This window comes from Amblyomma mixtum, chromosome 2 (assembly GCF_055824585.1).
Source record: "Amblyomma mixtum isolate Tamu chromosome 2, ASM5582458v1, whole genome shotgun sequence".
NCBI lineage: Eukaryota > Metazoa > Arthropoda > Arachnida > Ixodida > Ixodidae > Amblyomma > Amblyomma mixtum.
Genome location: NC_143013.1, coordinates 41,844,196 through 41,866,561, shown reverse-complemented (window position 1 = coordinate 41,866,561; position 22,366 = coordinate 41,844,196). Strand labels below are relative to the sequence as shown.

At 47.0% G+C, this 22,366-nt stretch overlaps 1 protein-coding gene across 2 annotated transcripts in view; it reads right to left on the bottom strand.

Moving 5' to 3' along the window:
* Window positions 1-21,216, bottom strand: part of LOC149359114 (uncharacterized) — a 31,798-nt gene extending 10,582 nt beyond the window's left edge. Inside the window, exons 1-3 of one of the 2 annotated variants that reach the window (XM_089571337.1) lie at window positions 21,003-21,216; window positions 4,605-4,691; window positions 336-435 (exon numbers count right to left, since the gene is read on the bottom strand). In XM_089571337.1, coding sequence (XP_089427463.1) covers window positions 336-435; window positions 4,605-4,676 — 172 coding nt within the window. In that variant the 5' untranslated portion in view covers window positions 4,677-4,691; window positions 21,003-21,216. Of the gene's footprint in view, window positions 1-335; window positions 436-4,604; window positions 4,693-20,656; window positions 20,908-21,002 lie in introns of those variants that run through there. The other variant, XM_089571338.1, reaches the window with a different exon arrangement.
* Between the last annotated feature and the right edge of the window lie 1,150 nt (window positions 21,217-22,366).

The following is a 22,366-nucleotide window of genomic DNA, read 5'->3' as shown; positions in this document are numbered from 1 at the left end:
TCACAATGCCTGTATACCTCATGAGGTTTCATCGCGTGTTGCGTTCCTGTTCAAACGCACATATATTGTTTATTTCTAAACAATGACAGTGCTACACGGACAACAAACGCGAGTCTGCGGCTGTGTGCGTGGCAGTTCTCATCTTCGTCCTAGCCTGTGTACATACATCATCCAGGTGACCTCAACCCCATCCGGTGCATACCCGCAGGGCTGAGTCCCCGCGCTAAAGTAGCTCGCGAGCACAAACAACAGGGCGAAGGACGGGCCACTTCGCGGTACGAATCCCGCCAGTTCAGGCGGAGGGCACAAGTGGCGAAAGTGGGTCGTGTGCTCACGTGTCGCGTCGAATCCCAGGGACCTGTTGAGAGACTCGAGGAAGCCGTGCTGCCGGTACAGCGAGATCATGTAGGCGACGAACAGCAGGGTCGTCGAGAACTGGAACGAAACAAACATACACGCATCGTGTAGTTCGTTGAGAAATAGCTTATACGTGGTTCTGTCTAGTGACTTCGGATGATTAACTCAGTGCTGCTGAAAACTAAGAAGAAAATGCGGCGAAGTATAGACGCTTACAAGATTGACCATGAGCATTTCACAAAAGAGCAATAGGGCAGACTGCAGTGATGTATTGTCACTGCGTGCTGTGGAAGGAAAGCGCAGTGCAACAGGAGACACTGAGAGGACCCAGCTGCATTCCGCTAAAATGTCGTCAGTATTCTAAAACCAAAATCTTATTCGAAGTAATGATTCCCTTTGGTTCATGTTAGACTGCTTCTTAGAACTCGAAGCTTCAATTCGTGTGCTCTGCTGAATCTGTCACTTTGGGTTTCGCTCTCAGCAGCTGCGTTCTATACCCACACAGGCTCGCGCAAAGGTCATTGAACCAAGCATCCAGATGTGCAAGTGTGCTGTCACTGACCGATGACCTGTCCGAACTGCCTGATTTCCGTGACAGCGATGTTAGATAACCACAGCATGCCGGGAATTGCAGGAGAGTTATTTTGCGGGCGTCTGTCACAAGTTCATATGCAGCCAGTAACTCGTTTGCGCCGCTAATGCTACTCCTAACGGACGTCATTATAGTGGGGCGAATGTAGTCCCGCACTGGGGCGTGTTAAGAAAACTGTAGTTTCCTCACCTTACGACGCTTTCTTATCGCATCATTTAGCTAATAAAGCGGTAAGCAAAGTTGCGCAGTACCGGCCGAGGCAAGGCCCGGTAGAGTATGTGTCCATCCATACGCAGTGAAACCTCGTTGAAGCGAAGTCTCTTTATTTGAATTATTATTTTCCTCGATGCTAGACGTAGTTTTGATCGAAGTATGCTTGTTGTAGGCCATTTTTGTTTTAATTATGGGCACAGCTACCTCCAATTTGAAAGGGAACAAAGTTTGAGCATTCAGTTGATGATGATTACTCTATAATTCTGCATGACAAACGTACTTTTCTATTTTAGCGGTAACTTTCGCCTTGACGCATAATACAGTCACTTTCACACTTAGTAGAGAAATAAATTTGTCGTTTTTTTGCATTTGCCTGTGCGCAGGAGCAAAGACGTTAGTCTTGTGCTTTCGTTGTTTCTACTCGGTCGGAGCCAGTTTTGCGTGCAACATTCGCTGTTTGGGTCTCTGCTAACTTACTGCGCGGTGATACCACATGATCGCGAAATGAGGCAAATACTCGTCATACTCAGATGATACAACTTCATGAGCGCCATAAAGACACAAATGTGGTTCGGTTAGACTAGCGGCAAAAAGGGTGTTCTGGGAAAAGAAAAGGAGACAAAACGGAACGAAGCGTGCACTGTGGGATGTGCGGCCCTCGCATTAAAAAAAAGAAAAAGAAAAATGGAAAGAGGAAATGTAACCGCTCATTCGCGCTCTTTTTAACGCCCATACATACGCTGCACTCATATCTCGGCACCCATAGGCAGGAGCGTTAGGGTCAAAGACGGAGGCAATACTAATGTGGTGGCAAACACATCATTGTGATAAGCATAAAGACGATGAAAGAAGTAAGACAGGCGCATTGGGAGAAACAGGGTGCAGAAGTATCATTTGCAACCTTTTTTTTCATCTGTCATGTTATCAGTAACGTGCCTCTGTTTGCTAGTCAGGCCTGACCACCTTAACGTGGATTTCAATGGATTTACTTCAACGCCTGTCTTCAGTAGTGAAACGCCTGTCTTCAGTAGTGAAGCTGTATAAAAAGAAATATCCAGCGTTTCCATAGTTGTTCTAAAACTGCCTCACTTTTATCAACATAACGCTTGTAACGCAGTTATTTTGCTGTCCCGATGACCATCTCGTAATGAGTATTAATATATGCCGAGGCGCTTTATTTTCTTTTTCTGCATATGCCGCGTCATCCTTTTAACTCTGCACAGCAGTCACCTAGCACCAAGGCTGCATAAGATGCGCCACGACCTTCAACAAATGGTTTTGTTTTCTTTCTCATGTTGCTTCTCTCTGCGGTGAGATTGTATAAGGTCATTGACGCCAGGGTATACTAAGGGAAAACCTCAATTAAACTGTCGACAGCATTACACAGTGGACAGCCTTTTCTTGTTGGTTAGACAGCCTGCTGACGAAAAGAAGAGGCGGGCCCAACATTACGCAGCGGTGCAACTTTTACCAAAATGTTTCTGATAGAAGTTTTTCTACAATCACGCATGCCGAAAAAAGCTTCGCTCAAGAAGTTATCACTTTATTTTACAGACTCCCAAGCCGCCTGCAGAGCCTACGCGAGTGGCCGTGTCCAGCGCACGACTCTCCGCGTACTGGGCGGGCACGTCCAACATGATCACGTCATCCCCTGGGACTCAGGACATGAAGGCCTCTATGGCAACATTAGGGCCAACGCCCTAGCTCGAGAGTACACCTACCGACCATGGCAAACCAACTCTGCTCTCTACCTTTACTCAATCAATTTTTCTACCCGCCATGAGACCCTCCGCCTAAGTTGCATCTCTGACTCCCGTCACACAACCAACGTTTTCCAATATTCACCACCTACACACCGCTTTCACCCAGCTTTGTACACAGATGCATGTCCCTGGTGTAGTGATTTTTCTACATCCACACACATTACATGGACATGCACAGCTAAACCCCGCCACTTAAAGCCGCCCAACATGGCCCTGGAGCAGTGGGAAGTGGCGCTGGCCAGAGGCACCCTGGGAGACCAGGAGGCGCTATAGTCGCCATCACCAAGGTGTCGGCGGAAGATACTGGAGTCATGAACTCAGAACCCCACCCAAAATCAGCTCCGCTCTCCTTTCTTACAATAAAAGTTTTTATTTATTTACCCTTTGCCAGTTCTAAAGGCTCGTCACCACTCCGCGGCTGTTGTTCTGCTGGCATGCCATGTGCAAGCACAGCGTGATGTTGTTCTTTCATTCGTTCTCCCGTTATTCACAACGTTCTGCACAAGCTCCTCCCTATTTACGTTCTCTCGATAGACCTGTCCAGTTGCCCGCTCCTCAAAATAAGTTCACTTCAAGGGAAGTTTTGTTAATCTATGTACTTAAAAGATAATGCATAGCTGATTTATCAGTTTCTTCTTTCCCCCCCTTTTTTCAACTCTTCTCCTTCTTACTTCTTCTTTATGATCTTTTCTAGCTTTTTTTATGGAGGGAAGGATCACCCTGCGTCTCTTGCTTTGCCTTAGGTACTCTTGTAATGCAGTGAAGTTACGCACGCGACAGGGGGGAAGAACGGAAAGACGGGCGAATGCATAAAGGTTTAGTTCACAGCAAGGTGGTCTATTCTTCGCGTTGGCCAGAGGTGATAAGCAGATTTACGTCCTGGTGACGATGTCAGCTGCTCGAAATCTCACAGTCAGTGCAGATGGTGGTATATGCAGGCCGGATTAGTCTTACGTTCTGTATGCCGGCAATTGTTCCGCCTGTGACCTGTGCCTGAGTTGGCCAGCGGCAGCCAATCATTCAGGGGACAGAACATGAGCACGACAGCGAGTTCGAATGGGCTCAAGAACCCAGCATTTCCGCATTATAGGTGTTTCGGCGAGGGCTACTACAGAAATAGCGACAAGAAATCGCCCTCCTACGGCACATCCAATGAGCAAAAGAGGAACCTCTTTCCAGCTAACTGTGCGCCCTCTCCGATAGTTATGTTCATGTTTCTTGTCTTTTGGTTAGCTAGGTTGTGATAAAAATTTGCGCAGGAAACCAAAGCTCATTATGGAAGTTACAGTATATTATACACAACTGCTGAGCCGAGCGGTGCGACTGGTGAATGGTTTTCCACGTTTGCTCTCGGTTGATATACATTTATCCTCAACCTCACGGTAGTGACATGCGTGCATCCACGGGCTCTTCACTAGAAAAACCCTTATGGAGCAAGAAAATGCGCGTAAACCAAATATGGTCTAAGTTGCGATCCGCTCCATAGCGTTTCGAAGGCACATTAACAAATCCGACACAATTTAAGGTGCGCTCTTTCCGGCACAGCTCCTGCATTCATCATGATCATAATGAGTCGGTGAGCAGATCATGGCGCCTCAATGTTTTTCTCTTACGGGACGGGCTTTGTGTTATCTGTCTCAGCCCCTCTGTTTACCGGTGCCTCGCAATACGGCACTTACCAGTGTAATGGCAGCTGCATAGCGGGTGCCTTTCTGCAACGAACATTTGAAGAGGCCCGTCCTGGGAGTCATCTTCCTTGGTTCAGCCTGCAATTAAAAAGAAGAAAAAAGAAACGCTTTCTAAGTCGTCAGATATGCATGCTAAAGCTGACAAATGCATGTCTATACTTATGTCGGCGCGACAGCAGATCGGTAATCGCAACACGACTGTATACTTTATCCCGAAACCACTTGAGGCACGCAGGATGTCAGGTCACACTAAGAAGCAGTTCAATCTTTCACAGGTAAGCTTCCAACACATATGAGAGCCAAAAACAAGGAATTTCTAAAGAATGACTGAAGATTTCCGACGTCTGGGGGGGTTAACGTGGCCACTGTTAAATTCGTATTCCAGAGGCACTGTACTGTCCTTGGTCGCGGAGCAATTTGTGCAGCTTGGTGGGTTCGTTAGCTCTAGATGAGCAACCCGGAGGCAAACTCCCCTAATATCTGAATGTCGCAGGGCGCAGTGATTTCCACAGGCTCGAAGACCTTACTACGTTGCGACCCGAACAGTAGGACTGCCGTGGCACTGATTGCACTCCAGGCGCGCTTTGTAGGAGTCTCTTCTTGAAGATATCGGAAACTGTTCCAATCCTAGCACATTCATATTGGTTCTACAACTGCTGGTCACTGTACACAGCAATTTATCAGAGGCAATTTGTATGAAATTGTCTCGAATAAATAAATAAATAGAAAGAAAGAAAGAAAGAAAGAAAGAAGGAAAGAAAGAAAGAAAGAAAGAAAGAAAGAAAGAAAGAAAGAAAGAAAGAAAGAAAGAAAGAAAGAAAGAAAGAAAGAAAGAAAGAAAGAAAGAAAGAAAGAAAGAAAGAAAGAAAGAAAGAAAGAAAGAAAAGTTCGTTGAAAATGGAGTGGTAGCTTTTACTTTAGGTTTGGTTTGGTTTGGTTTATGGGGTTTAACGTCCCAAAGCGACTAAGGCTATGAGAGACGCCGTAGTGAAGGGCTCCGGAAATTTCGACCCCCTGGGGTTCTTTAACGTGCACTGACATCGCACAGTACACGGGCCTCTAGAATTTCTCCTCCAAAGAAATTCTAGCCGTGGCGGTCGGGATCGAACCCGCGTCTTTTGGGTCAACAGCCGAGCACCATAACCACTGAGCTACCGCGGCGGCCTTTTACTTTAAGGTTACTTTACCAAAAAACAGATCACTAAACAAAATATTTCACCGGAGAATAACCTGCAGAAATAGTCTTCAGACAGCCACCTGAGATTAATGCGAGGATAAATGGAGTGACTGAGCAAGGAAAAGCCAATCACAGGAAGACCTGCAGTTCGCTACTTAAAAAAAAAAAATAGAAGGAAAGAAAAACGCGCACGCATCGAAAGGAACGCAGAGGAGACACCTGAGCGAGACAGCATTCCAAAAAGGTGTATATACGCACACTGCATGAAAGACGGTGCTGAGAGTTTGCAGCCATGGGCCCGATCAGGCAACGGAGACGAACGAGATTTAAAAGGGAGCGCAGCGGGTGCGGGCAACGGGCAAACTTTCAGTGAGCGTTCGCTGCACCCGGCGGGGCGGTCGCCTGTGCGCGCGCAGCCGTATAGCCACTTGTGCGGGAGCGCGAAGCAGCTGCGGCAACGCTAAGCGCCACCGAACACGTGCAGAAAAGTTAGCGGCCCCGATTCTGCCACGACCGTCTAACGTGGCCGCACATTCGACCGGGCTTTGTTTCAGTGACTAAGGAGCTAACTATTACTGACAATAGAGAAAAAGCGAGGAACCGCCTTTAATGAAACCCTACCTAAATTATTAAACAAATAGATGCTCTTAAGGATTTTCATCTTATTTCTTGCTTTAAACACAGTTTATTGGAAATATTTTTGTCCCTCTTGATCACTAACCTTTATAGAATCAGTGTCGTTTTCCCTACTCTTTTTTGAACATATGTATTAGAATGCTTTTCTCTTGTTTTAATTCTGTCCTGTTAATCGTACATCTTCATTTCCAACCCCTAGATCTCCAGGTATTCCTTTTTTTTCCTCCATTCTTTTGTCGCATTGATAACGCTTTTGTCACGTTTGATTACTTGCTTTTCTCTGCATTGCTGCTGCTGTCATTAGATTCGTTTAGGACGGTTTAAGCAGTCGTTTGCAACTTTTCCCGTTTAAATGAGCCATAAAACTGTAAAGTTTACGTAAATAAATAAATAAATAAATAAATAAATAAATAAATAAATAAATAAATAAATAAATAAATAAATAAATAAATAAATAAATAAATAAATAAATAAATAAATAAATAAATAAATAAATAAAGGGAGAAGACGCCGTTGGGGTGAAAGGTAAAATATTAAAGAAGATTAGATGTATGGCAGAAATGACAGAATTATATGGATCAACTACGAAGGTAGAACAAAACAACATATGTGCCGGCTGTTTTGTGGATATTGAATACTCATCGTCAAGACACGCGATCACGGATGTCGAACTGGCGCGGAGAAACATCCCTCTCCCACCTGCTGGACTCTGCATACTGTGTTCCTGCAGCAACACTTGAAGAGATTGAAAAGGTCTCTAGGAAAAGCCAAATCAGCTATATAGTCGCGCCCGCAAGCCGCAGGTGGAGATGAGTGACAGGCACAAGTCGGCCACGCCGCAGACAACAAGACCAAATGCCACACGGAGCATAGTTCAGTTTCCATACGTCCAACGTACTTTCACTCAGCAGCCATCTACAGGGTGTGCTGTATGTACAGCCTCAGCTGACAACTGCGGCAAGAAAGTTGCATACTTTGCTGCCCTACAGAAATGGCGCTGTCATTCGACACCAGTGGATTTCTGTTTCCTCAGTCGTTTTACAAGTGTAAGCGGCGGCTAACGTTTCTACTGGAATTCACGAGGGGGCTGTTGCGGGCTAGTTGGTTAAACATTGCTTAAAAGGGAACAACGCAAACTCAGGACAGATGAACGTACAACACAGGCACTTTGTTGTACAGTCTTTGTCAAAAGTAACCAGGCTCCATGGTTTGCTTCTCATTCGTATAGTAGAGCCCTCACGGCTTCCCTAAAGATCAAAAAGTTCTTTGAAGGTGAGAACAGGGGTTCTCCTTACCATACAGAGATTCAGAGCTTGAGGGCTGGCATTATAGCTTTAATATACGACTATGAAGAAAAAAACGTGCAGCTTGGTTACTTTTGACAAAGACTGTACGTTCCTCTGACCTGTGTTTGCGCTGTTCCCTTTCAAGCTTTCTAATGGAAGCCAGGAAGCGTGCTGGCTTCTGCAGCTGCCTTGAACTATACAGAAGAATAAAATCGAGAATATCTTATGCCAACCCTAAATTCATTCATAGCGCTGTTACGAGTGCTCATCGCTGCCTTAACGAAAGTAACAGCATAACTTGTTACTTCATTCAGAGTCCCGTATCTCTGCTCCGTGTTTTCTAATGTAGCTTATTTTCTTTTTATACACCTGTCAATCGAGTGGCAGCAAGCAGCAATAAAATGTTGCTTCTTCTCACTGGCAGCTTCACGCATGTTTCTTGAACTTATGCGTACAATATCCTACGAAAATTCGAGGCGAATATTTCAACGACCACGGAATGATCTCAACAACGTAAGTTTCCTCCCAGTCAAGTACGATGTCTTCGGCGCTGCGAAGTGGACTGCACTGTAACAGACCTCAAAATAAGTTGGTGTCTCTAGATCCTAGGCATCGTTTCTTTGCCCTGAGAAAAAAAAAAAATCTCCTCTTTCTTCGTTTATCTTCCTTCCTTTTTTACGGTTCCGGTATAACCCATTAATACGCGGCAGCACGGCCTTACTTTCGGCCTCCGCTGCATTTGCGATATCAGCAGTGGTTTTCTATACACCTCCGGTGAAACAACGCACCTGCGCTGCGAGAAAGCGGAACTATGCAGTGAACCGGAAGAACCAAGGCACAACCCACTTTTACTGCCAGTTCGAACGGGTTGGCTAACAAGCACGGTGCTGTCTCAAGGTGCGTGACGTCACACTCGTCGACCAATGAGCGAAGCCCAGGAGCAACCGCCAACCGGCGGCATGTCACGTGGCCTCATGACGTCCGACTCGGCGCCGATTAATCAGCGACTTTTGCTCCGGACGGCGACTTCTTTCTCCAAGACTTTTATGCCATCGCATAATAAAGTAGCGCGTGCTTCTCTGCGCCTCCCCTCACATCAAAAGAAAAAGTAAACGAAAAATAAATTGTAGCTGACATCCCAGACACTGCAGGTATGCATTCCACGAATTCGCAGATTCCACAAGTGTATACTTCTATATGTGGTCAGGACAACGTATCACAAACGCACACAGCGCGCACATAAATCAAGCGTCATGAGCGTGCATTGACCTGCGTCTGTGCATTGTGAGCATTTCTCAGTATTTCCTGAGCACCGTAGACAATGGTGCACGAACGCATGAACTCAGGATCCGGCAAGTAGGGGCTCAGACTCAGTGTGAAGCTGTTTGCTCTGCTCCCGACTCTGGCATGTCAAAGGTAGGGAGCAGTACCTAATCTGCAGCTTTACCAAACACGAAAGTATGTAAACGAGCGAAAATGTTTGGGTCAACAATGTTTAAGGGATGTGTCGTGTCCGGTCGCTGTGTTGAATGCAGCGAAAGACGCACACGGTACTTTAAGACTTCGTTTATTTAAAGCCGATGAGGGTGCGACTCTACGTAGCCGCGCTCAAGAAGCTCGCTGCCGACTGCAATTTTGGAACGCTGTCGACAACAGCTACCGGGCAGGAGGGAGACGCAGCTTCTTCTGCTAACACCACCATGCTTCCCTTGGACGTGATGTTACGCGACAGATTTGTGTGCGGACTGAGTGACGAGTCACTGCAGCAGCGCCTGTTCGCTGAGAAGGACCTCACATTCAGCAAAGCTTACGACATCGCCGTTCGAGCGGAGAGCGCCGGTCACCAGCAGAGAGGGATTCGCCGGAACACCGAGCCGGTACACCAGACAAGCAACCAGGTGCGCAAGCCTTCTGTCGTTGTAAAATCGGTCAAAAAGGCACAACGCTGCTGGCGGTGTGACGACCAACAAAACCCCCAGGGATGTCGATTCCAGTCAGCCACGTGTAATTTTTGCCACAAGCGAGGGCATATCGAAAGAGCATGCATTACGAAACGGAGACTTGCCAAGATAAAGTCACCTTCCCAGCCTAATCACAGCGTCAACGCCTCAGAGAATACGCCGCTATCTGATCTCCATGGAACAACATCAGCAACACCATCTGTGTTGTACGACCTGAACACCATGAATCTCGGCACGCGACCGAAGATTTTTACAGAAGTAAGCGTACATCACCAGCTGATTAAGTTCGAGGTGGACTCCGGCGCAGCCTGTACTCTGATCAGTGAGGACACGTTCCGAACTTCATGGCCATCTGACGCACCCGCCCTGCAACAAGACGACACGCACCTGCGAACGTGGTCAGGACAGAATCTGCCACTATTGGGCTCTGCCAACGTGCAGGTTAACTACAACGGCCAGACCCATACGCTACCTCTGCTTGTTGTGAAGGGCACAGGATCAAGCCTTCTAGGGAGAAACTGGTTTTCTCCACTAGGCGTGATGATATGCGGCATACACCAGACGCCGAGCCAGAACATGGTTGAGCAACTGCAAGAGAAATACGAAAGAGTATTCTCGGAAGAGATTCCAGGAAACGAAGGGCCCCCGGTCACACTGGAGTTGTTGGACAACGCGCAACCCAAATTTCTGAAGGCCAGGCCGGTGCCGTTTGCTCTCCGAGATTCAGTTGAAAAAGAGTTGGACAAACTGGAGCAGCAAGGTGTCATCGAGCCGACGCAGCATTCAGAATGGGCCACACCACTTGTCGTAGTTCGCAAGAAGAACGGAACCATACGCCTCTGCGGAGACTACCGGAGCACCGTCAATCTTGCGACTAAAGCGTCCTCTTACCCGCTACCGACACCTGAAGAAGTATTCAGTGTACTACGTGGCGCAAGAGTCTTCAGCACATTGGACCTCACCCAGGCGTATCAGCAGCTGAAGGTGAGCGAGTCAACTGCTGAATTATTGGCAATTAACACACTGAAAGGCTTGTACAAAGTCAAGCGACTGCCTTTTGGCGTAGCTGCAGCCCCGGCCATATTTCAAAAATTCATGGAGACAGTGCTTCAGGGCATCCCAGGAGTTTGTGTCTACCTTGACGATGTCATCATCAGTGGCACTTCCACTGAAGAGCATGCAGTGCGCCTAGAGCTCGTTCTCGAAAGGCTAGCAAACGCTAATTTGTGCATAAGCAAATCGAAGTGCTGTTTTGCGGTGCCAGAGGTGCAATTTCTGGGACACCGAATTGATGCGGAAGGCATTCACCCTACCGAGGACAAAGTGCGAGCGATCACAGAAGCACGAGCTCCAACAAACAAGCAGGAGCTACAGGCTTTTCTCGGACTCTTGACGTTCTACGACCGGTTCTTGGAACAAAGAGCTACCGTGGCCAACGACTTATACCAACTCCTTCGGAAAGATGTGACATGGACATGGTCGCCACGCCATCAGCAGTCATTCGATGCCCTAAAATACCTGATTCGAAGATGTACAGTCCTCCGCCACTACGACGAAAGGAAGCCTCTGCTTTTGGCTTGCGACGCATCACCGTACGGAGTCGGCGCGGTTCTATCGCAAACTGACGAGCAAGGAAGGGAAGCTCCCATCGCCTTCGCCTCACGTACGTTGTCGCAAGCAGAACGCAACTACGCGCAACTTGACAAAGAAGGGCTAGCCATCGTCTACGCGGCCACACATTTTCACCAGTACATTGCCGGCCGGAAGGTGACCTTTATAACCGATCACCGACCGCTATTGGGCATTCTGGGACCACAAAGGCCTATGCCACCAACTTTGTCTCCGCGAATGACACGTTGGTGCATCAAACTCTCAGCGTACGACTACGCTCTGGTCTACCGCAATGGGAGTAAACATCAAAACGCCGATGCGCTAAGCCGTCTGCCACTAGACGCAACTGTTGACGAACCATTTCCACCAGGAGACGTTCTGATGTTCGAAGCACTGTCAGAACCTCCGCTTACAGCAGGCACAGTTGCAGCATCTACGCAGAAGTGCGCAGCTCTCCGGCTAGTTTACACAGCTGTTCAACAAGGCAACGTGCATAAACTCAAAGGGGACAACTTCGACGCTTACCGCAGGCGAGCTACAGAGTTGAGCACCCATCGCGGCTGCATCATATTTGGGTCCCGAGTTGTGATTCCGAGAGAACTACGCGCACAAGCTATGTCTCTCATCCACGCCGGACATCGGGGCATCGTTGCAATGAAAAAGTGTGCCAGAAGCTACATGTGGTGGCCTGGCATTGACAACGACATCGAAACAGTGGTGCGAGAATGCAAGCCTTGCCAGAGCAGCCGGAGCGCCCCGCCGAAAGCTCCTGTCCCAGAATGGGAAAAGCCAGACACACCATGGCACACACTGCACATTGATTTTGCAGGACCAATTGAGGGCTGCACTTTCCTTGTGGTCGTAGATGCCTACACAAAGTGGCTTGAGATAAGGCAAATGGGACAGACGACTTCGGCAGCAGTCATTGACAACCTCCGATCACTATTTGCAACGTTCGGCCTGCCGCGCAAGGTAGTGTCGGACAACGGAACACCGTTTGTGTCTGCGGAGATCCTCAAGTTTTATCGCGACAACGGGATCTCATCAGTTACATCGGCCCCCTACCACCCAGCGACAAACGGACAAGCCGAGCGCTACGTAGCCGAGCTAAAACGCGCCCTTGAAAGAGATCAGACAGGCTCGCTGCAGCGCCGCCTTGCGCGCTTTCTCTTCAAGCAGCACACGACGGTTCAGAGCACAACAGGCGAGACCCCCTCGAAAATGATGTTCGAGCGTGAAATGCGAACCCAGCTCACAGCCATCCTCCCCGAGCCAAAGGCAGAGACGTTCCGGGAAGAAAAAGCAATTCCGCGCTGCGGCACGCTTAATGAGGGGCAGCGCGTCCTCGCCCGACAGTTTCTGAAAAAGCCACGCTGGGAGGAAGCTACAATTGTCAGACGCATAGGCCTGCGCTCTTGGCTCGTCAACATACATGGCACAGTAGCACGCCGACATCTCAACCAGCTGCGTAGATTTACGACGCCGTCTGAGAGCTGTCCGCCAGCGGAGAGAACACGTGCACCATCTTCCCACATAGCCTGGCACCTCTTCCCGGAAGAAGAGACTTCGCCCAGGACAGACCTAGGAGACACAGCGAACAACAGCCAGCCTACAAGTGTTTCTCCCCCGAGCGCACAAAGCCAGCGCGCCTCCACGCGTGAGCGCCGACCCCCTGTACGATACCAGGCAACTTTCTAAGGGGGAAGGAAGTGTTGTGTCCCCTTATTGCTTTTGTGTGTGTGCGCCCCCGCATCCTCCTCCTAACGACCACTCGCATCCTCCTCCTAGTTGATCTCGTCGTTGGAAGCGAGCCCGGCTGTAGACCTCGGATGGCCTTGGGTCGTAGTGCTTTTGCAGCGCTTTTACGATGTCGTCGTAAGACACTGCCGCTGGTGTGCTTGGCTGAATAAGGGCGCAGACAGTATCGTAGGTCTGCTCCCCGCACAGCGTCAGCAGGTTGGCCCTCTTCAAGGCTGGGTCTGTGATGTTGTTAGCTTCAAAGTAGAACTGAAGGCGTCCAACCCACGATGACCACGATGAGCCGTTGAACTCTGGTATCTGATTGGGAAACCCTCGCGTAGCCATGGCTTGTCAATAGCGTTGCGTAGCGCGGGTCGAATCCACTTTCTCGTCGCCACTGTCGTGTCCGGTCGCTGTGTTGAATGCAGCGAAAGACGCACACGGTACTTTAAGACTTCGTTTATTTAAAGCCGATGAGGGTGCGACCAGCGTCGACCGAGGCAGGAGCCGAACTGGCCGCCCGAAGAAAGGAGGGAGCGGAGAAGCGTCCACGGGAGGGAGTGGCTTCCCAAAACAGGAGGAGGATGCGGGGGCGCACCATGGGGGGGCATCTGGCGACAGCGTGCGACGAGGGGCAAGTGGTCGTTAGGAGGAGGATGCGAGTGGTCGTTAGGAGGAGGATGCGGGGGCGCACACACACAAAAGCAATAAGGGGACACAACAGGATGAAATTAGGGAAAATAAAGGAACATTTTGCTGCGGAATTCTTGACCCTGTCTGCAGTTTACAGCGTATATTATAGTTACCACTTTATAGGTTAATATATTAGCCCTTATATACTAACACATAACCTTTCACATTTACGGTTGTTCAGACTATCCATTCAACTGTGTGATTGGCTATGAGCTTTATTTTCGCTGTGGTCTGATGACGGTTGCCGCCGTGCCCTTAAGTTTAAATGCTAGAATTTCGTCCATCAAAACCGCTAAGCTCTAATTGGGTTTGCTCAACAGTTTATCAACTATTTAGTTTTCTTGCGCGTAATTATCTGACTTCTTATTTGCTTTTCGCGTGGTAATATCTTTCTGAGTGTCTTAAATACTCAGGCCTTCTAGGATACTTCTAAATCCTATTTTTATTTTGGTCTGAAAAGGCCTACATTCTACTGTGACATCATCTCTGCTTTCACCATATCCTTCCCTCTCTTTTATCCATTTCGTCATCAAGGAGCTTGCTGAATGTTGCCCTTTCAAAGTAGCGGAATGCAATTCCAGCTATTAAAAAAAAATACACGAGGGCACCTAATACCTTGTGAGTTGGCAATGTGACCACATTTTTTTTTATTTGATACCTCAAAGGCCCCTGGTATGGGGCATTACATGAGGGATGAGCATGGCAGTTAAACAATAATGGCCTTGATGGCGTCCTTAAAATGGATGGCGTTGATGTGATGCACTGCTTCCTGTGGTAGATCATTCCAGTCCCGGGATGACGTGGCAAAAAAAGATCGAGAATGACCGGTAGTTCTTGCGGTGGGGGCGTAGACGGCCTTATGGTGGTTAATACGGCTTGGGGGGCGATAAGCAGGTGATATGACTGATGCTCCTAAAGATGAATGATATATGAAAGTGGCACAATCGAGAAATTTTTCGTCGCTTTTCAAGGCTGGGTAAGTTAGCTCTAGATTTTAAAGCAGACACACTAGTGTAATATTTGTTTCCTTAGTCCCTTAAAACATGTTCAGCTTAATACTTAATGCTTTTTGCACAGGCATACCTGAGTTAATTGTGACTGTTGTCCTCTAGAATATGTTTTAGTCGCAAAATACTTGGGAATTTTTTTTCGGCACCGACATGTCCTGGAATAGCCATCGTTCCAATGTTTGTACCAAACTTCGTAAGTTAGCCTGTTTGTTATATTCCATTAAATCACTCTGTCCTATAAGAGTACTAAAGCAGATTATGTACTCTTTGTGCTACAGTGTATTACGGTACGATATTAACTGCTTTTACGTCTCTGCAGTCTTCTTGCGTAATAAGGTTAGCTAAATTTTGAAAATGATTTAAAATCTATGTTCTGTGCTCTTCATTTAGATAACCCTACTGATGTTTGGGCTCATATGCGAATGCCTTATTTCAATTTATTTTACCCAAACAGTTGTACTGCTTTGAAAAAAGAACACTGCTTTGGGTGCCAACCTGTGTGAGTGTTTTGTCTTACCCAGTGCTCGCACTAGAAGTGGAGAACGAGTTAGGAAGTACTAACAATAAACAGACTGCCATATGCCACATTTTCTATGAATAACAGAAAAGAAATTATAGTAAGTATTCTCGATACGTATAAATAGCTTTCTTTATGTGCTTCCTGTGGTATTGCACTTGAATGATGCCCTCCGCTGCCGGGAACTGCCATTAAAGCCCAGATTTGGTTTCGGCAAGCCCGCATATGTATAAAGTATGTGTGACAGATAAATATTTATTGATATTATTATTATTAACAACTGTTGATGTCTTTGATTGAAGTGAGATCACTTCCATCCAGCCAATGGGCGAATTTAATGACCGACGCAATTTTTCCCCGATGAGACTTTTAATGCTGTGGCACTAATAACAACAACGAAGAGGAAGATTAGGAGCAGAAAGGTGCGATTTTCTGCGACCACAGCAGCTTGCCGGTACTTCACGCACCGTTTTTAGAGGAAGTTACAACGCGTGATCTGCGACGTGAAGGCGCCCTAAAAAACGTTTCGTCCGAGTACACAAAGTTGTGATGTCGCGATGTCGTCGCAGACACCTCCTTATCTCGATTGCGTGTAGTGTGTAACAGGGCGCCCTCGTATGACGTACGCCCAGTTTACGAAGTCTTGCACCGCGGTTTCATAGCAAGCACAGCGCCAGTGCAATGGAGGTTTCAAGCAGGACGCAACACAAAGACAGAGGAATGCGAAGTGAAATGCCATCGTGCGCAAATTTCTGTGTCGGCTTGTCAGCCTACGTTGCACTCAGTCTGAGTCAGGCCCAGCGCCGTTTAAGGAGCTCGCCAGAAGACTTCGATACTCCGTACTGGGACTTTTCAGCGCAGCTGCTAAGGTATTTTAATTCTGAGATGCGATGAGGCCAACAATTTGAGGTAGACATGAATATATGTACAGCGTCTGGGCCACTTTTCATAATTTAATCCGACACTGCAGCTTAGTGGCTTTGAAGTTCGTTAGCTGATCCCAAGGCCGAGAGTTCGATCCCGGCCGCGGTGTCCGGACTATGATGGATGAGAAATGCAAAAGAAAACGCCCGTCTGCTGTGCGATTTCAGCGCACTTTAAATAACCCGAGGTGGCCTAAATTAACCTGGAGCCCTCCACAACGACGTCCCTCGTAGCTATGTGTCGCTTAGGGTCGTTAATTACAAACCTACAATAAAAAAAGCTAGATTATTTCCACACATACACGTTCTTAGACTATCACTGTGGGCCCCATCTTCTACGAAGGTATGGAAGGGCTGCTTATGCTCTCAGTGAGCAGGAGGCGAGGCCGTTGTGAAAAGGCATGCTCGCTCCCAGTAACAGCGCATCAAGGATTGCTCGCGTCCGAACCGCATTGGCCGAAGGGTACCACCTCTACCGGGCTGCGAGATTGTTGTAAGCTTGACTTGGCCCGCGAGGAGAGCAGCGGAGTTTCAGCAGCGTCTCCCAAGCGAACCAGCCACCTCCCCCCTCCATGCCATCATCCCGCCAACCGCCTCCCGTTTCATCATCGGAACCCAAAGCCACTCAATTCACGAATTAACGACTGCCCTGTTAAAAAAAAAAATACTTCTGCCAGCTGCCCCAGAAAGCCCCCGGAAAGACCGGCCGTCATGACGCGCACAATGCGCAAGAACGTCGTTCCTTTCAACAGCAATGAAGAAATACAAAAGTTTTTTTATTTGTTTAACCAGAAAAGAACTGTAACATGATGTCAGAAAAAGTTGTATTGAAAATCGAGCACATACACCGCGGTAACTCAGTGCCTGCGACGTTATACTGCTGAGCGCGATTGACGACGGGGTTCAAACTGGGCCGCGGCGGCAGATTTGGAATAAAGAAATAAGCAGGTATAGATATTTCTGAGCACGTTAAAGAACCCCAAGTGGTCTAAATTATTCTACAGCACTACACTGCAGCGTGCCTCATAAATAAGATGCTACTTTATGGACTAAATACCCATTAATTTATCAATTAAATGAAATTTACACAGGTACTTGTTTGCTGCATTTAAGTATTAGATTTGTGCATGGTGTCCTTTTGTAAGCTCGAAGTTAAGTCTCCTGAGAAATATAACTCCCTTGCGCAGCGTGTAACGCCCAACTTTGTACCGGGTTGATTTCAAATGCAGAGCGAAAATGAGTGATCTTCATTTTCGCATCAGTGCATTTGCGTACCTGAAATGTATGATCTGTACATATATCCATATATCATATTTCCGATTTGCTGAAAAAAAATCCTTTGGACGTTGTATTTTATGCTGCATGGATACGCATTTGCTCTTAATTTATGTACAGTCTTTGTCAAAAGTAACCAGCCTCCATGGCTTGCTTCTCATTCGTATAACAGAGCCAGCATGGCTTCCCTAAAGATCAAAAAGTTCTTTGAAGGTGAGAACAGGGATTCTTCTTACCATACAGAGATTTAGAGCTTGGGGGCTGGCATAATAGGTTTAATATACGATTGAGAAGAGAAACGTGCAGCCTGGTTACTTTTGACAAAGACTGTACATATCTTCTGTAGGCCCCTTAAATTTATGAAGTAACTTCTCTTTCAGTGCTTTTGTCCTTTTCAGCTGGTAGCCTTACGATTTTTTTCTGCTTACACTGCCTATATTTGTGCCCATTTGACGTTTAATTTCAGGTCCTGATCAAGAATCCTGTTTTGTATCGACCTGCCGCTTGTATTTTTCGTGCTTGTTAGTCATTAGTCATGTAGCAAGGGGCTGAGACCCCGCCAGGCGACATTGATCCTTTAGCTTCAGCCCCATTTTATGCAAAACCTTAATGAGAAAGAAAGAAAGAAAGAAAGAAAGAAAGAAAGAAAGAAAGAAAGAAAGAAAGAAAGAAAGAAAGAAAGAAAGAAAGAAAGAAAGAAAGAAAGAAAGAAAGAAAGAAAGAAAGAAAGAAAGAAAGAAAGAAAGAAAGAAAGAAAGAAAGAAAGAAAGAAAGAAAGAAAGAAAGAAAGAAAGTTAATGAGGGCGTCAGCTTTCAGCTCTGCAAGGGCTGCCTGTGACCATGTACAATGGTGAGAAATATTTGAGGGAACAAAGCTTAAGGATTCATTTATTGATTGCTTCATAATTATGTACGACAAGCAGAGTTTTTTTCTGCCTCATAATTAGTTTTCCTCTGTGCATATTATAACCAGAAGCCATTTCTAAACACTGTGGTTAAATTACCAGAAAATTCACGTTTTTTGTATAAAAAGCTTGCGCCTTCTAATATTGCTCACGACAGTACGTACGCATAGCTCAAACGAAACGCGAGCAGAACAACTAGACACGAACAGAAAACACACAAAAATTAACTGTTACAGAGGAAATTCAGGCCCAGTCCATTAACAGCTTCAGAGAGCAGTCTTCCCTCCTCAGAAGTAAAATGAATCAACTGCGTTATAGCCGTATACAACTCAAGAACGCAGCTGCTATACAATGCCATACGCCTATTGTCGTGACGTCATGGTTAATCCCATTACAAGGAGGCGCCCGCCAGTCATCTGCGATTTAACGCTAGGAGATTAACCGCAACGTCATGAGAACCGGTCACCGCCTTAGGCTAGAGAGCCTCCTTTGAGAGGCATTCGCCGCTGCGTTATTGAGTTGTATCCGATTCTAGTAACTCATTCTACCTCGACTATAAAATCTTCGTGTTCTTTTGTTCGCCTTTTAGATTGCCTTGCTTGTGTTTCATTTGACGCTGATAGTCGCACCCTTGTGCAGCTCCAATAAACGAGATGCAACAAGAAGTTAAATAAGTGTACTACTGTACGCAAAGTGAAGTATATATGACAGCAGAAAGGTGAGCTCCATGACATAAGTAAACATGCATGTGTTAAACGCAGACGCAATGAACACAGAGGTAAGCTCGCACTTCATAGTAGGTGTGTACGATTGGACTCGAAGTGTTAAGATGAGAAAAACTAACGAGAAAATTTTTTACAAGTTCTTTTTTTTTTTTGGGAGGGGGGGGGGGGGGGGTGATGCCGCAGTGTTGAATACGGCATTTGTGATCTGCGCAAAGCAAATGTACAGTCTTTGCCAAAAGTAACCAGGCTGCACGGTTTGCTTCTCAGTCGTATGTTAAGGCTATTATGCCAGCCCTCGACGTCTGAATCTCTGTACGGTAAGGAGAACCCCTTGTTCTCACCGTCGAAGAACATTTTGATCTCTAGGGAAGCCGTGAGGGCTCTATTATACGAATGAGGCGCAAACCACGCAGCCTGGTTACTTTTGACAAAGACTGTACATGCGTTCCGCTCTTTGATTAATAGCTTACACGCGCAGCAAGGCTGTCTAATAACACGAGAATACCGCACTATATATATATTCTTCCATATCTGCTTATACACATCACTTTTCGGACACAGTCCAAGTCGCCAGATGGTTTTGACGAGTTCATGAGAATAAAATGAGTGTCTTGCTCTCTTTTGCTTCGTTTGCGTTTTGAAAACAAAACAAAACAAATAAAACAAAAACAGTGGTATATGAAAGGCATATATGACAAGACAAAAACGTATATAGCGGATCCAAAAAAAAAAGAAAAACATTCACAGATCATACATAGCACATGCTATATACTTATTCATGCCTCTTGTCACTGCCACGTGACAATAATAACAGCAGAATAACAGCAAAAAGATGGCCTGAGGCAAAGCGAAGCGCCACCAATGAATATTATTTTTCCTTCTTTTATTCGCACTTCAGACTGTATGTTTGTGAACCACCGTGACCACATAGTGGAGGGTCGGATGACATAGGTGATGACTGCCATTACAAAAGGCGCATCAGTCTAGCTGCTCATCAGATGTTCCCGTCTCCAGAGATTCCGTACATACGACCCCGTCAGTCGAGAATTTTTTTGCAAGTCTGATTCCGGGAGAACATTTAAAAAGCTCGCAAAGGACACGTCCTTTCAGGAGAGGGCGTTGCGTTTGCTGCAAGATACGCGTGACGCGCATTTTGCGGCGTGTAATTTTCCTCGCGGCTAACCATATAAAGGGCCACTCGATGGCTCGAGGTTGTGCGACCGTGGCCAGAAGGCTACATATTGAACGGACGCATTCCCGCTATGCAACTGGCACCACTGTTTGCTACCTTTAAAGCCTCTTCCATCACATATCTCTTTCTCCTGCGTGACTGAAACGATAATCGAACTAAACCACAAAATACTGCGGACGAAACCGTCTGTCTTGGACACTGGAACGCATCGTACTGAACAGTATTAAGCCCAAGAAAAGTCGGCACTTGTTGAAATTGATCTTTCGTACGTCAGTATGATGCAGGAGGTCAATATTTTGACTTTCTGTCTTCGGCGAAGTGGCCTTCGTCTGATTTTTTTTTTTCTCTTTACTTATAACCTAATCAACAAAATGCAACGTCAAAAACTCATCCTTGCCGGCAGTATAGTTTCCCAGCAGAGCCAAAATTTCTTCTGTGCACAAAATAAACACCGTTGCCTTTTCAGTCACAGATCGCAAGATACCAAAAGCCTGCAGTAACCAGGACAATAGATGCGCTTTCGCCTTAGCCGCCTCCAGCACCTTTACATGGCGCCAAAACGAGCACAGCAGTAACACTGACGTGGGCTGAGATAGGTGAACGCAAGCTCGCCGCTTATGCTGCAGCCTAGGACAAACCTAGGTGGACAGAATACGCATTGAATACGAGCGCATGCAACCATATTGCTGGTTTAAAAGACCACAGCGGGAGTGATCTACGTTAGGTTTTTCAACTCACACGGAAGCGGCGCTACAGCGGCTGCAGGCGGGCGTCGGTCACTGCAAGCAGCTTCGGGAGCGCAGGGCGACAGCGCACTTGTTTGGGCTTCTTGCAAGACGCAGCTGCCAGCTGCACGACTTCGTCGTCGGCGCACTCTCGAAACTCGTGGCAGCTGCGATCCGCGAAGGGTCGGCCGAGCCGAGGCCTCACAATGGCGCCTCGCCGAACCGCGCGCGCGAGACGCGGAGCTCCCTATTGCCGTTGAATATCTTCCCTCGGCGGGACTCTGATAAGACCACAGAGGCATCGCTGGGCTGTCCGGAAATATACAAATCAGCCAGGCGAGTAACGGTATAAACACCTGCCGGCTCTTGAAGAACAGTTTCAGAAAGGACTAATCAACAGCGAACGAATTACGCGCCATAAGGGCAGTTACTACCTTTCCAGCGCACTTGGACTACAAGGGTAGCGTGTGTCGTGTCCTCCTGCAACCTTATCCATGAATGATCCGCGAAGTGTCCACGGGCTTCTATCAAAGCGGTTATCTTTGGCCCGGATATGGTCTCTCCATGTCCGTGTCGGCCTTTGACGCAAAGTGAGAAGGACGGCTGCGGGCTGCTTACATTCATAACAGTGTACACGTTCTGGACCCAATGACATTATTAGGCACGCTTGCTTTACAACAGCTCAAGTGCGAGCCGTGATCTTAGTTCGATATCACGGACCTTTGGGCAATGGGTATCACTTATAAATCCCTTAGCGGCTTGCGTACCAGGATGAAAGTGACAGCCTCTGTTCTTCGTGCACACGCATACGCCATTTTATATTCATGACTGTCGTCAATAACATCTTTCTGCCAGCCTCGCTATTCTTGCTTCCTCTCTCAAAAATAACCGTTTGGTCAAGTGTTTAATTAACACTGTGACCTTTGAGCTCTCACTTTTAGTAAATTATCACGCTCTCTGGTACTCAGCATAAGCACCAAGAGACGGTGACAAAAGCTCTTGACCGCGGGCGTCCAAAGCCTGCAGACGCCTGAACTAACACCAAGAAACAATAGCCGTGTGACAAATCGCCTCTGTCGGTGTCCCCTAGTTTTCTCAAGTCTGAAACCTGGCGACGGACAACGAGCTGGGACGAAACACTGGAAGATTTCAAATCCATTTGTGCCACCTTGGCTATATAATTGTACACGTCAGTTTTCTTCAGTACCAGTGACACATAGTAAACCACCACAGCGGCACTCCCGATACAGCATCCTTTCTGAGTCCGGAAGCAAAACTCTTAGTGTCCTACCCTGGCCAGACTGTACGGCCACAATGTACAGAAAATCTCTACGATCGACGAGTTTTCAACAGCGACGTAATTATGCAGCGCGCGTT